Raw genomic sequence first — 11,700 nt, 5'->3', positions numbered from 1 at the left:
TGAGGTACCACCTTATACCAGCCAGAATGGCCATCATCAAAACGTCTACAAACAATAAGTGCTGGAGAGGGTGTGCAGAAAAGGAACCCTATGACACTGTTGGTGGGATTGTAAATTGGTGCAACCACTGTGGAAAACAGGATGGAGATGCCTCAGAAAACTAAACATAGAACTAACTACCATTTGATCCAGCAATCCCACACCTGGGCATCTATCCAGAGAAAACCATGACTCGCAAAGACACATGTACTCTGAGGTTCATTGCAGCACTCTTTGCAATAGCCAAGACATGTCCATCGACAGAGGAGTGGATCAAGAAGATGTGGTACATATACACAATGGAATATGACTCAGCCATTACAAGGAACGAAATACCAGCATTTTTAGCAACATGGATGGGCCTAGAAATTATCATGCTAAGTGAAGTCAGCCATACAATGAGACACCAACATCCAATGCTTTCACTGACATGTGGAATCTGAAAAAAGGACAGACTGAACTTCTTTGCAGAACAGATGCTGACTCACAGGCACTGAAAAACTTATGGTCTCCAAAGGAGACAGTTTGGGGGGTGGGAGGATGCGCTTGGGTTGTGGGATGGAAATCCTATAAAATTGGATTGTGATGATCATTATACAACTCATTGAATAAAAAAAAAGAAAGAAAAAAATATCTTGAGACAGTTATCACAAAGCGTTAATTGGCATATGTATGGATTATAAGATAAAGTGTGAAATTAACAAGGACAGGGAATTCTTAAAATGCTCCTTTCAATCAGAAATGAAGTCTTTAGGGTGTTTAATTGTCATCGATCACCATCATTGTGATGTAGTCCTTGTAGTGAATGGCATTCGATTCGGGATCAATCGCGGCAGACAGCATTTCTTCCATTTCCTCCTGAGAAAAAGGCTCACCTGGGAGGGAGAAGAAGGACACTCATCACTTACAATCCTCCGAAGTTTCTTCTTCCTCGTGCCACTGGCCTGCTGAACTGCCATGGAGTCCCCCACCCACCCCCCCCACTGGCTCTCCCTGGGACCATAAAGCCGGCACATCCAGACAGTTCAGAGGGTCAAAGGGCAGGCTGTTGTACCCCTGGCAAGTTTTGGAGTTATTTTTCCCTTGCAGATATCATAACTCAATATGACAGAATCAACTGTTGCAGCCAGAACAGCAGGAGGATGTAAAAACATCATGAATGAGGTTGTTTATTGACTTAAATGGCTAAAGCTGCCAAAGGATTAGCCTGAAGTCGCAGGTTTACAGAGGGGTTAATCATTATACTTAGGAAGGGGATGAAGAGAGAGAAATGCTGAAGAGCAGAGAGCAGAGGCTTGAAACTCTACCACTATCCATGAAGAGTTTCCAACCAGCAGGCCAGCTGAGTGATCCAGCTGCACCCTGGTCAGAGGCCATTCACCAGCCTTTTGAATACAGTCGTCTTTGTTAGAGTTTGGCCCAGCGTTGCTGTCAAATGAAACCAAGAGTTGGGTAGAAAATCTGTGGGCTTTAGAGGGACTCAGATGACTGCTGGAGGCCGGCTTAGGATCTTGGTTGCACCAAGATGCAAAGCAAACTCAGCAAGAACGTTGGAAAGGCTGTTGTCTGTTTAAGACAGAACTTTGTCCTGGTAGTAAATGAACAGACAGAAACACCCACATCACCACCTCACCCCAAAAGAGTCTTAATCCAAGCAGGAAAATTACTGAGGCCTGAGGATTACCTACCTTCCGAGTTTAGGTTACCTGCCATTACAAACTTCAGTTGATAATATAGAAATTGTGCAGGTGGGGCTTCTGATGACAATGAGGACAGTATCATCAAACAAAGGGGAGGTGGGAGTTCCCACTGTGGCTCAGTGAATTATAAACCCGACTAGTATCCATGAGGATGTGGGTTTGATCCCTCGCCTCGTGCAGCGAGTTAAAGGATCCAGCATTGCCATTAGATGTGGTGTAGGTCATGGATGCAGCTCGGATCTGGCATTGCTGTGGCTGTGGTGTAGGTCGGCAGCTACAGCTCTGATTGGGCCCCCTAGCCTGGGAACCTCCATGTTCCATAGGTGCAGCCCTAAAAACAAGGAAAAAAAAAAAAAAGCAAACAAACAAACAAAAAAAAAACCAAGGAGGGAGTCCCCGTCATGGTGCAGCAGAAACGAATCCCACTAGGAACCATGAGGTTTCAGGTTCAATCCCTGGCCTCACTCAGTGGGTTAAGGATCCGGCATTGCCGTGAGCTGTGGTATAGGTCGCAGATGTAGCTCGGATCTGGCGTTGCTGTGGCTCTGGTGTAGGCCAGCAGCTGTAGCTCCAATTTGACCCCTAGCCTGGGAACCTCCATATGCTGCAGGTGTGGCCCTGAAAAAGACAAAAAGACAAAAAACAAAAAACAAACAAACAAACAAACAAAACTAAGGGGTATGTGCTGAGTTCTTCTGAAATCATGCTTATATCCTAAGGAAAGAAAGAATGTCTAAAATGCTTTAAAAAGACAAATTCTGCATCTTTCTTATAAACTGACAGTTAAATATTAGATCCACTACCAATGAATTTTGACGGGTACCGTATAAGTCCTTATGAGAATAATGACAACAAACATTTATCAAGAACTACTCAGGGAGTTCCCGTCGTGGCGCAGTGGTTAACGAATCCGACTAGGAACCATGAGGTTGCAGGTTCGGTCCCTGCCCTTGCTCAGTGGGGTAACGATCCGGCGTTGCCGTGAGCTGTGGTGTAGGTTGCAGACGCGGCTCGGATCCCGTGTTGCTGTGGCTCTGGCGTAGGCCGGTGGCTACAGCTCCGATTCAACCCCTAGCCTGGGAACCTCCATATGCCGCGGGAGCGGCCCAAGAAATAGCAACAACAACAACGACAAAAGACAAAAAAAAAAAAAGAAAGAACTACTCAGGAATGGTGAGAACTGTTGTCTCCACACAGCACACAAAGAAAAAAGGCAGGCAGGCCCCCGGGGTGAGTGGTGAACGCCCCATGTCCACCTCAAGGTCCGTGAACTCAACAAGCACACGCTCCTGCGGGGAGCAAGGCCTCGCTCACAGTGACATATGGAAGGTGGTTGCTGCTTCCCTGGACAAGGAAAGAGACGTGCAGGGTCCGATGAAGGATGGAGGGAAAGAGCGCAGGGATTAAAGGCATAAGCTTGGGAGCCTGACTGCTTGGGTTCAGCTGCTGGACGGTCTTGTTAGCTTTAAGGTCCCAGGCAAGTCACTCGAGCTCTCTGTGTTCCCAGGGTCCCTGTCTATAAAATGGAGGGGATAATAGTACGTATCTCATAGGCTTGTTACGAGGATTAAAAGTGTTACTGTTTGAATGGCCTTTAGACCACTGCCTGGCACACAGGCAGCTATATGTGCCTGTTTAAAAACTGTTTTTTTGAGATCACCCCTGCTGCCAAACACTGTCCAACACAATACACACACAGGATGCGTGTGGATTCTGTCCGGGAGGAACTTGAATCAATGTGATTTATTACGTTCATCATACATTATCCTGGGTGTTTGGAACGCATATGCTCAAACAGATTCCTAATCTGTGTGTCCTGTGAAAAGCTGCACTGTGTCTGTATCCGCTGCAGCCTGTTCCCGATTCCCGGATTTCAGTCCGTAGCATCAGCACTATAGCCACCGTCCAAGCCCAAGCCTGGTCCTTTGACCCAGCTCGCATCTTTGTCCCCTGTACCTGCCACGCAGCATAACCTGAGGACCCTGCTGCAGATGGTCCTGTTGGATCCAACCCTTCTTTCCGTTCCCACGGCCATGGCCACAGTCCCATTCAGCCCTTGTTAGGGTCCTTCAAAGTGCTCAACCAGCCTCCTGACTGGTCTCCCCAGTCTAAGCTCTTTCTCATTCCTCTGACGAGCCGACCGGCACCAGATCGGCCTTTCCACAATCCCTCCTGCATCACGTGACTCACCTGCTCAAAACCGCACAATGCTTCTCCACTGCCCTCAGGATGAATTCTCAACTCCTGCACCCAGGCCGCCACTATCTAGTCCCAGGAAACTTGTCCAGATTCACTGCCTGCTGCTGGCCAACAAGACCCTCTGGGCCCGCTCTTCTCACACGCTCCTGAAATAGCAAGTTCATCCCTACCTTCCAGTTTGTGTTCATCCTTTTCATCCGTCTAGGTCTCCCCCGATCAGCCCATAAGCCCATTCCACATTCATCTCCTCTTTCATTCATTCATTCATTCAACAAACATCGCCCTGAGACTTACTATGTGTGGGGTGCGATTATGCATAAGATTCTACCCCTGCTCTCAATAACTCATCCACAGAAATTCTATCATCTTAAGAAACCTATTTTCTCTCTACATCTTCCCAGATAAAGCTTTCCAGGCTGGCCCAGCCCACATGGATCCTGTGACACTCACTTTTTTCTATTGTCTTATATTCTGTCTTTTTTTGTTGTTATGGCTTATGGAGGTTCCCAGGCTACGGGTCAAATCAGAGCTGTAGCCGCTGGCCTACACCATAGCCACAGCAACACAGGATCCGAGCTTCATGTGTGACCTACACCATAGCTCACGGCAAATGCCGGATCCCTAATCCACTGAGCGAGGCCAGGGATCGAACCTGCCCTCCTAATGGAGGCTCGTCAGATTCATTTCCACTGAGCCACGACCGGAACGTTTGTCTTGTATTTTGAATTGTTTTATAAGTTGGTTTTATTTCCTCCAATAAAACTATAATATCCTTGAGAAGGGGGGCAGATCTTCCTATCATTGGACTCAGTGTCCCTCACCCACACCCAGGAGGCACACCACACTAATGATATCGATGGTCTTGGCCATTGCGACTAAATTCACATTGCCTGATATAACCTAGGATTTACTTTCCTGAAATTAATCCTTAGGCTTCGAAACGTACCACTGCCATCAAAGTTAATCCCTAAGGTGATTTTAACACTGTCATGAATTCTTGGGCAGTAGCTCTGACGATCATGTCACTCTCACCCTCACCCCTGGGTTCTCTCAAACAGTGGATCAGGTCAATGGCCCGGCCAGTGGCACACAGAGACACAGTCTTGGTCTTCCCTATGCATCACCCTGCACTTTTTTTTTTTTTTTTTTTTTTGTCTTTTTGCCTTTTCTAGGACCACTTCCGCGGCATATGGAGATTCCCAAGCTAGGGGTCTAATCGGACCAGTAGCCACCGGCCTACACCACAGCCACAGCAACTCGGGATCCGAGCCGCGTCTGCAACCTACACCACAGCTCAGGGCAACGCCGGATCCTTAACCCACCGAGCGAGGCCAGGGATCAAACCCGCAACCTCATGGTTCCTAGTCGGATTCGTTAACAACTTCGCCACGACGGGAACTCCCACCCTGCATTTCTGATCGGCTCCAGTGATCAGCAGCTCCCAAGCATTCCGGACTCGTCTGTGAACTAGTCACCTGAACAAAGAGCTCTAACCTTATATGGGGAAAGGGGAGGTGATGGATATGAGAAAGCTTTGGAGAGAATGTTGACATTCAGGCTACTGACACTCAGGGAAAACAAACTTACACATCAGCCTAAGCAGAGTGAATTCCTAAAGGAAATAAGTTGACATATACACATTTGCAGGTAGTATGTATACGTGTGTGTGTCCATGAGGATGCGGGTTTGATCCCTGGCCTTGCTCAGTGTGTTAAGGATCCGACATTGCCGTGAGCTGTGGTGTAGGTCGCAGACCCGGCTCAGGGCCCACGTTGCTGTGGCTGTGGCGTGGGCCAGGGGCTACAGCTCTGATCAGACCCCTAGCCTGGGAACCTCCATAAGCCACGGGTGCGGCCCTAAAAAGACCAAAAAAAATTTTTTTTTAATTTTTAAAAAATTTTAAAAGATAAGTAATAAACCACTCTCACCTTCTTCAGTCATATACTTGATCAGTTCTTCCTTAGTAAGAAATCCACGTTTAGCTGGATCTAACACCTCAGGGGAAAGGAAAGACAGATATTATATTTTTTGTTTGATGAATAAATTCTCCATGATGAATTTTTCATATAAATATAAATATGCATATAAAATATGGAGCTTACATACCTCGAAAGCTCGAAGAAGGATATCTTCTGGAATTGGCCTGTATCTAATTATGCAATAAAAAGAGCATATACCACAGTATTTAGCTCAGTCGCTACATAACAAATGATCACATTTTTTAAAAAGCTGCTAAGATACTAGGATAATATTTCCATCACTGAAATATTTTTTGCTTTCTAGATGATAAAGTTGAAAGCACTCCATACCCACAGGGAATACTTAGTTAAAAATCAGTGGCATGTTTGATATTATCTATTTGCTTTTTTCATCATTATGGAAATCACTCTACTTGGGAACCAAATTTCTACAGTAAACCAACTACGGTAAGCTAATGCTATGCTCTCTCTAGAAAAATAATTAGGGTTAATTCTTATCCATGATAATTTGAAACAGAAGATAATAAGAATGCTGTTGATTTATGCTTTTTGTAGCTCATTTCTCCTTTAATTATACTTTACTAGTTAATACTGACGTGGTGGATATTTTTGAGCACATATCAGAGATACAGAGAAATATTAGAAGGAAGCTCTCTTATGATAGGTACTGGGTGAGTACAATACACCAAGTGAAAAGGCCAGGTGCTGTGAAATTAATGCAGTTCTAATCATTACCTCACCTTAACAACTGCACTGACTTTCTTACCTTCTTTCCAGCAGTACTTCAGTCATCACGGGAAGAAATTTTTCATATCGAATGTAGCCAGTGGGTTCTTCCTCCTCTACCTAAACATTCAATTAAAAAAGTAGGAAATCCCATCGTGGCGCAGCAGAAATGAATCCGATTGGGAACCATGAGGCTGTGGGTTCGATCCCTGGCCTCGCTCAGTGGGTTAAGGACCCGGCGTTGCCGTGAGCTGAGCTGTGGTGAGGTCACAGACACGGCTGGCTGCTGCAGCAGCTGCAGCTCTAATGTGACCCCCAGCTTGGGAATGTCCATATGCCATGTGTGTGTGCCTAAAAAAAAAAAAACAAGAAGAAGTAAAACTAATAAAACCTGGTGCTGCAGCTACTACAGGCAAGGAAAAGAAAAAAGAGAAGTCGGGGACCACTTTCAGGATTCAGACTTGCATGAAGGGGATGGAGTGATGCTCTTCCCTGAGATAAGGGACACTGGGTAAGACACCAGCTTAGGGGACCAGTCACTATCTCTAGGACCAAAGCACAGGGCAAACATTGTAACATTTCTGAAATAACCAGATGGTCTGTGGCACATCGTTATATCGCCACTAATTAAGAGAAGACCACACCTAGGAAAGAATTTTGGGGAGCCAGCTCTATTAGATGAGAATGAGAAAGACTCACGCCCTTAAGGTTCAGTTTTGATGGCGTGGCTGAACAATACACTATTGATTTTAACTTTCATGTCAGGCTATTTACGAGGAACTGTAAATTTTCCACTCCCTTTCAAAACGCCTATTAAAAGACTCATATATCCCAATTTAACAGTGGAGATTTCAAAAGATTTATTCTTTGAACAAAAGGTAAGAAATCTATAGGTGCTGCTAAGTGGAACACGATGTCACCAAATGACAACTATTTTTTAATGTTTATACTAGATTCTCACCTAGTATGAGTGTGGCATGCGGACTCCACTATCAGCAAAAAGTGTCATCCATCTAATGACAGAACGATGTGTTTCAGAAGTTCTGAGCCCATCAATACATCAGCAATGGATTTTAGCTGCCCCTCGACCCAAGGCAAGCATTTTTGCAAATTAACGTTCATCTGGCTTTGATGTGCTTGCGTAGCACTCTGTAACTCCCAACCCCACAAGCCTCTTAAAAATAAAACATCAGTCTCATGAGACTGCCGTTGGAGGGATACTTTTTCAATTAAAATGTTGAATTTCTCTTCTGATTAGTCCAGAAACTGACTCCAGAAGCTAGAGCAATGATTTGCTTCTTTCTCCCCACCTCCCAACAAACCACTGCAAAACAAATAGTCATTGTCCTTGAAAGATCGAAACTCTTTATTTTATGCACCTCCTCGTCAATCTACACACTGTTTTTAGTTTTTCCAAAGGGAGTTCAACTCGATAGCACTCTCTCCTTCATGTGCGAAGTCACAAACACATCCAGGGTGCCTCATCACGCCAACCCCCGGCCCGCAGCGCCCACACAACTTCCATAAGCACTTGGTGCTCCGAACATGGGCCAAAACTCTGCAGATCGTGGTGGCCTGATAGCTCTGTGTGAGCCAAAACTACAAAAATAATAAGTGAAAGCAGCTCTTTGATGAATGAGGATAGCAGAAGAGGCACACACACTCCTTGACCTTTTTTTTTTTTTTTTTTAAGAGGGATCATAAACAGAGGCCTTGTGGTTAAAAACTATGAAGAAAAACATGTCAGTCCATCTTCAACTTGGGCTTATTGTGAAACTCTATGACTCAATACTGTCCTCTACAGGCCACAACTAATTCACTCTTTTGTACTAGGAGACGTATGAGCAATGGCATAAAAACAATACAATTAACGAAAAGACACATGTACTCCAATGCTCATTGCAGCACTATGTACAATAGCCAAGACGTGGAAACAACCTAAATGTCCATCGACAGAGGAGTGGATCAAGAAGAGGCGGTACATATACACAATGGAACATGACTCAGCCATTAAAAGGAACGAAATACCGGCATTTTTAGCAACACGGATGGACCTAGAAATTATGATGCTAAGTGAAGTCAGTCATACGATGAGACACCAACATCCAATGCTTTCACTGACATGTAGAATCTGAAAAAAGGACAGACTGAACTTCTTTGCAGAACAGATGATGACTCACAGACACTGGAAAAACTTATGGTCTCCGGAGGAGACAGGTTGGGGGGCGGAGGGATGTGCTTGGGCTTTGGGATGGAAATCCTGTGAAACTGGATTGTGATGATCATTATACAACTACAGATGTGATAAATTCATTGAGTAATAAAAAAATACAATTACAGGGGAGTTCCCGTCGTGGCGCAGTGGTTAACGAATTCGACTAGGAACCATGAGGTTGGGGGTTCGATCCCTGCCCTTGCTCAGTGGGTTGACGATCCGGTGTTGCCCTGAGCTGTGGTGTAGGTTGCAGACGCGGCTCGGATCCCGCGTTGCTGTGGCTCTGGTGTAGGCCGGTGGCTACAGCTCCGATTCGACCCTTAGCCTGGGAACCTCCATATGCCACGGAAGCAGCCCAAGAAATAGCAAATAGACAAAAAATAAATAAATAAAAAATACAATTACATATTTCTAAATACAGCATTAATGAACTATATAATATATACAAGATATTTATACTACAAAAAGTTTTCAAATATTTAAATTCACTTATTTCAGGCTAGTTTTTTTTAATTTTTTTTTTTTTAGGGCTGCACATACGGCATATGGAAGTTCCCAGGCTAAGGGTCAAGTTGGAGCTGCAGCTGCCGGCCTACACCACAGCCACAGCCACAGCCACACAGGATCTGAGCCTTGTCTATGACCTACCATAGCTCACGGCCACGCTGGATCCTTAACCCACTGAGTGAGGTATTTCAATCTAGTTTTAGATTTACAGAAAAGCTGTAAAGACAGTACACAGTTCCTATCTACCCCTCCCCAGCTTCCTCTATTATTAAACCTTACAGCTATAGCTGGTTCATTGTCACAACTAATGAACCATTTTGATGCATTATTATTTACTAAACCTCAGGCTTTACTTAGATTCCATTGGCTTTTCTAAAAGGCACTTTAAAAATATGACACATTTCTCCATCATCAAAAAGAAACAAGAGGACTGAACGGCAGAAGCTGATAGAATGTTGTGGATCAATATAATAAAAAATTTTTAAAAATAAGAGAAATAAGAAGAGCAGGGCAGGATACCACTCCTGGCAATCTGGAAATGGGTGGGAAGAGAGGAGAATGAGAGGTGGTTCTATTTTTTCTGGTGTAGGACAAACTAGTTAACGTTATGAAGCCATGAGTCAGAAAGGACAAAAACACTGCTTTCTAGAAATGTTATGCAATGATGACTCAGTGATTATTTAAACCCACATATATTAAAATGCCTGTAAGATTTAATAGAAAATATCAAATGATGAACTATTTTCATAGTATATATATATATATACATATATATACATACATATAGAGAGAAATGGAGTTATGGGTTGAGTTACACCCTCCCAAAATTCATATGTTGAAATCCTGACCGTTCAGTATCTCAGAACGTGACTTAGTTGAAGAGAAGGTATTTGCTGAGGTAATCAAGTTAAAATGAGATCATTAAGGTGGGCCTAATCCAATATAACTGGCATCCTTAAAGAAATAAGATTTGGCGAGTTCCCGTCGTGGTGCAGCAGAAGGGAATCCGACTAGGAACCATGAGGTTTTGGGTTTGATTCCGGGCCTCGCTCAGCGGGTGAAAGGACCCAGTGTTGCCGTGAGTTGTGGTGTAGGTCGCAGATGCAGCTCAGATCTGGCATTGCTGTGGCTGTGGGGTAGGCTGGCAGCTGTAGCTCCAATTAGCCCCCTAGCCTGAGAACTTCCACATGCCGTAGGTGTGGCCCTAAAAAGCAAAAAAAAAAAAAAAAAAAAAAAAAAAAAAAAAGTAGAGAGAGGGAAAGAGAAATGTGGACACAGAGACACATGTACGTAGGGAGAACGTACATGGGAACATGAAGATAAACCATCCACAAGCCAAGGAGAAAGACCTGGAACAGATCCTTCTCTCATGGCCAACAGAAGGAACCAACCCTGCCAACATCTGGATTCCATCCTTGAACTTCCAGAGCTGTGAGATAATAAATTTCTCTTGTTTAAGCCACTGTTGATGGTACTTTGTTACAACAGCTCTAGCAAAATGTACATATGTATACATACATATACACACACACACACACACACACACACACTTCCATATACACATCCGTATATGTATGTACATTCTAGATATGTTTGGCAACTTTTATTTATTTATTTATTTTTGTCTTTTTGTCTTTTCTAGGACCGCTCCTGCGGCAGATGGAGGTTCCCAGGCTAGGGGTCTAATTGGAGCTATAGCCACTGGCCTACGCCCCAGCCACAGCAAGGCAGGATCTGAGCCATGTCTGCAACCAACACCACAGCTCATGGCAATGCTGGATCCTTAACTCACTGAGCAAGGCCAGGGATCGAACCCACAACTTCATGGTCCCTAGTCGGATTTGTTAACCACTGCACCACGACGGGAACTCCTGTGTGGCAGATTTTGATCCAAAGACTTTAAATCATTATCATAAAGCATAAGTCCCTATATTTATCAACTGAAGATTAGTGAAGCAAATACTCAAAATTGAGAACTGATTTTATAGAATTGAAACAGAGAAAATGATGCAGTTCAGACCTGCTTTCTCCAGGAAAAAAAACTCAATTAACCAACTTATAAGGAAATAAATCCAAGAAAGAGTCCCTAACTCACAGTAGACATGTTTGGAAAGACTAGGAATTCCCGGCCATTTCTTTACTCACGGCAAAGTCACACAGGAACAACCACCTAACTTCTGTATGGTTAAATTCTTGCAAGAAATTCGATAATGCCCTCTCATAGAAAACACCACAATACAGTTACCCTGTTAGGCCAAGCAGAATTTAAAATATTCTCATTAAAATTCATCCCCTAGCATCTGTGTTTGTAAAATACAGGGAGGACAGTAACATC

At 44.1% G+C, this 11,700-nt stretch overlaps 1 protein-coding gene across 4 annotated transcripts in view; it reads right to left on the bottom strand.

The window, feature by feature from the left end:
- Positions 679-11,700, bottom strand: part of EFCAB2 (EF-hand calcium binding domain 2) — a 97,046-nt gene continuing 86,024 nt past the window's right edge. For 3 of the 4 annotated variants that reach the window (XM_005653792.3, XM_013978388.2, XM_021064465.1), the window contains 4 exons: positions 6,684-6,763; positions 6,045-6,087; positions 5,867-5,933; positions 680-914 (listed from right to left, as the gene is read on the bottom strand). In XM_005653792.3, coding sequence (XP_005653849.2) covers positions 799-914; positions 5,867-5,933; positions 6,045-6,087; positions 6,684-6,763 — 306 coding nt within the window. In that variant the 3' untranslated portion in view covers positions 680-798. Of the gene's footprint in view, positions 915-5,866; positions 5,934-6,044; positions 6,088-6,683; positions 6,764-11,700 lie in introns of all 4 variants that reach the window. The other variant, XM_003130566.4, reaches the window with a different exon arrangement.

The sequence above is a fragment of the Sus scrofa genome, chromosome 10 (assembly GCF_000003025.6).
Source record: "Sus scrofa isolate TJ Tabasco breed Duroc chromosome 10, Sscrofa11.1, whole genome shotgun sequence".
Classification (NCBI taxonomy): Eukaryota; Metazoa; Chordata; class Mammalia; order Artiodactyla; family Suidae; genus Sus; species Sus scrofa.
The sequence above is the reverse complement of the archived record's forward strand: the minus strand, read 5'-3'. Positions and strand labels throughout refer to the sequence as shown.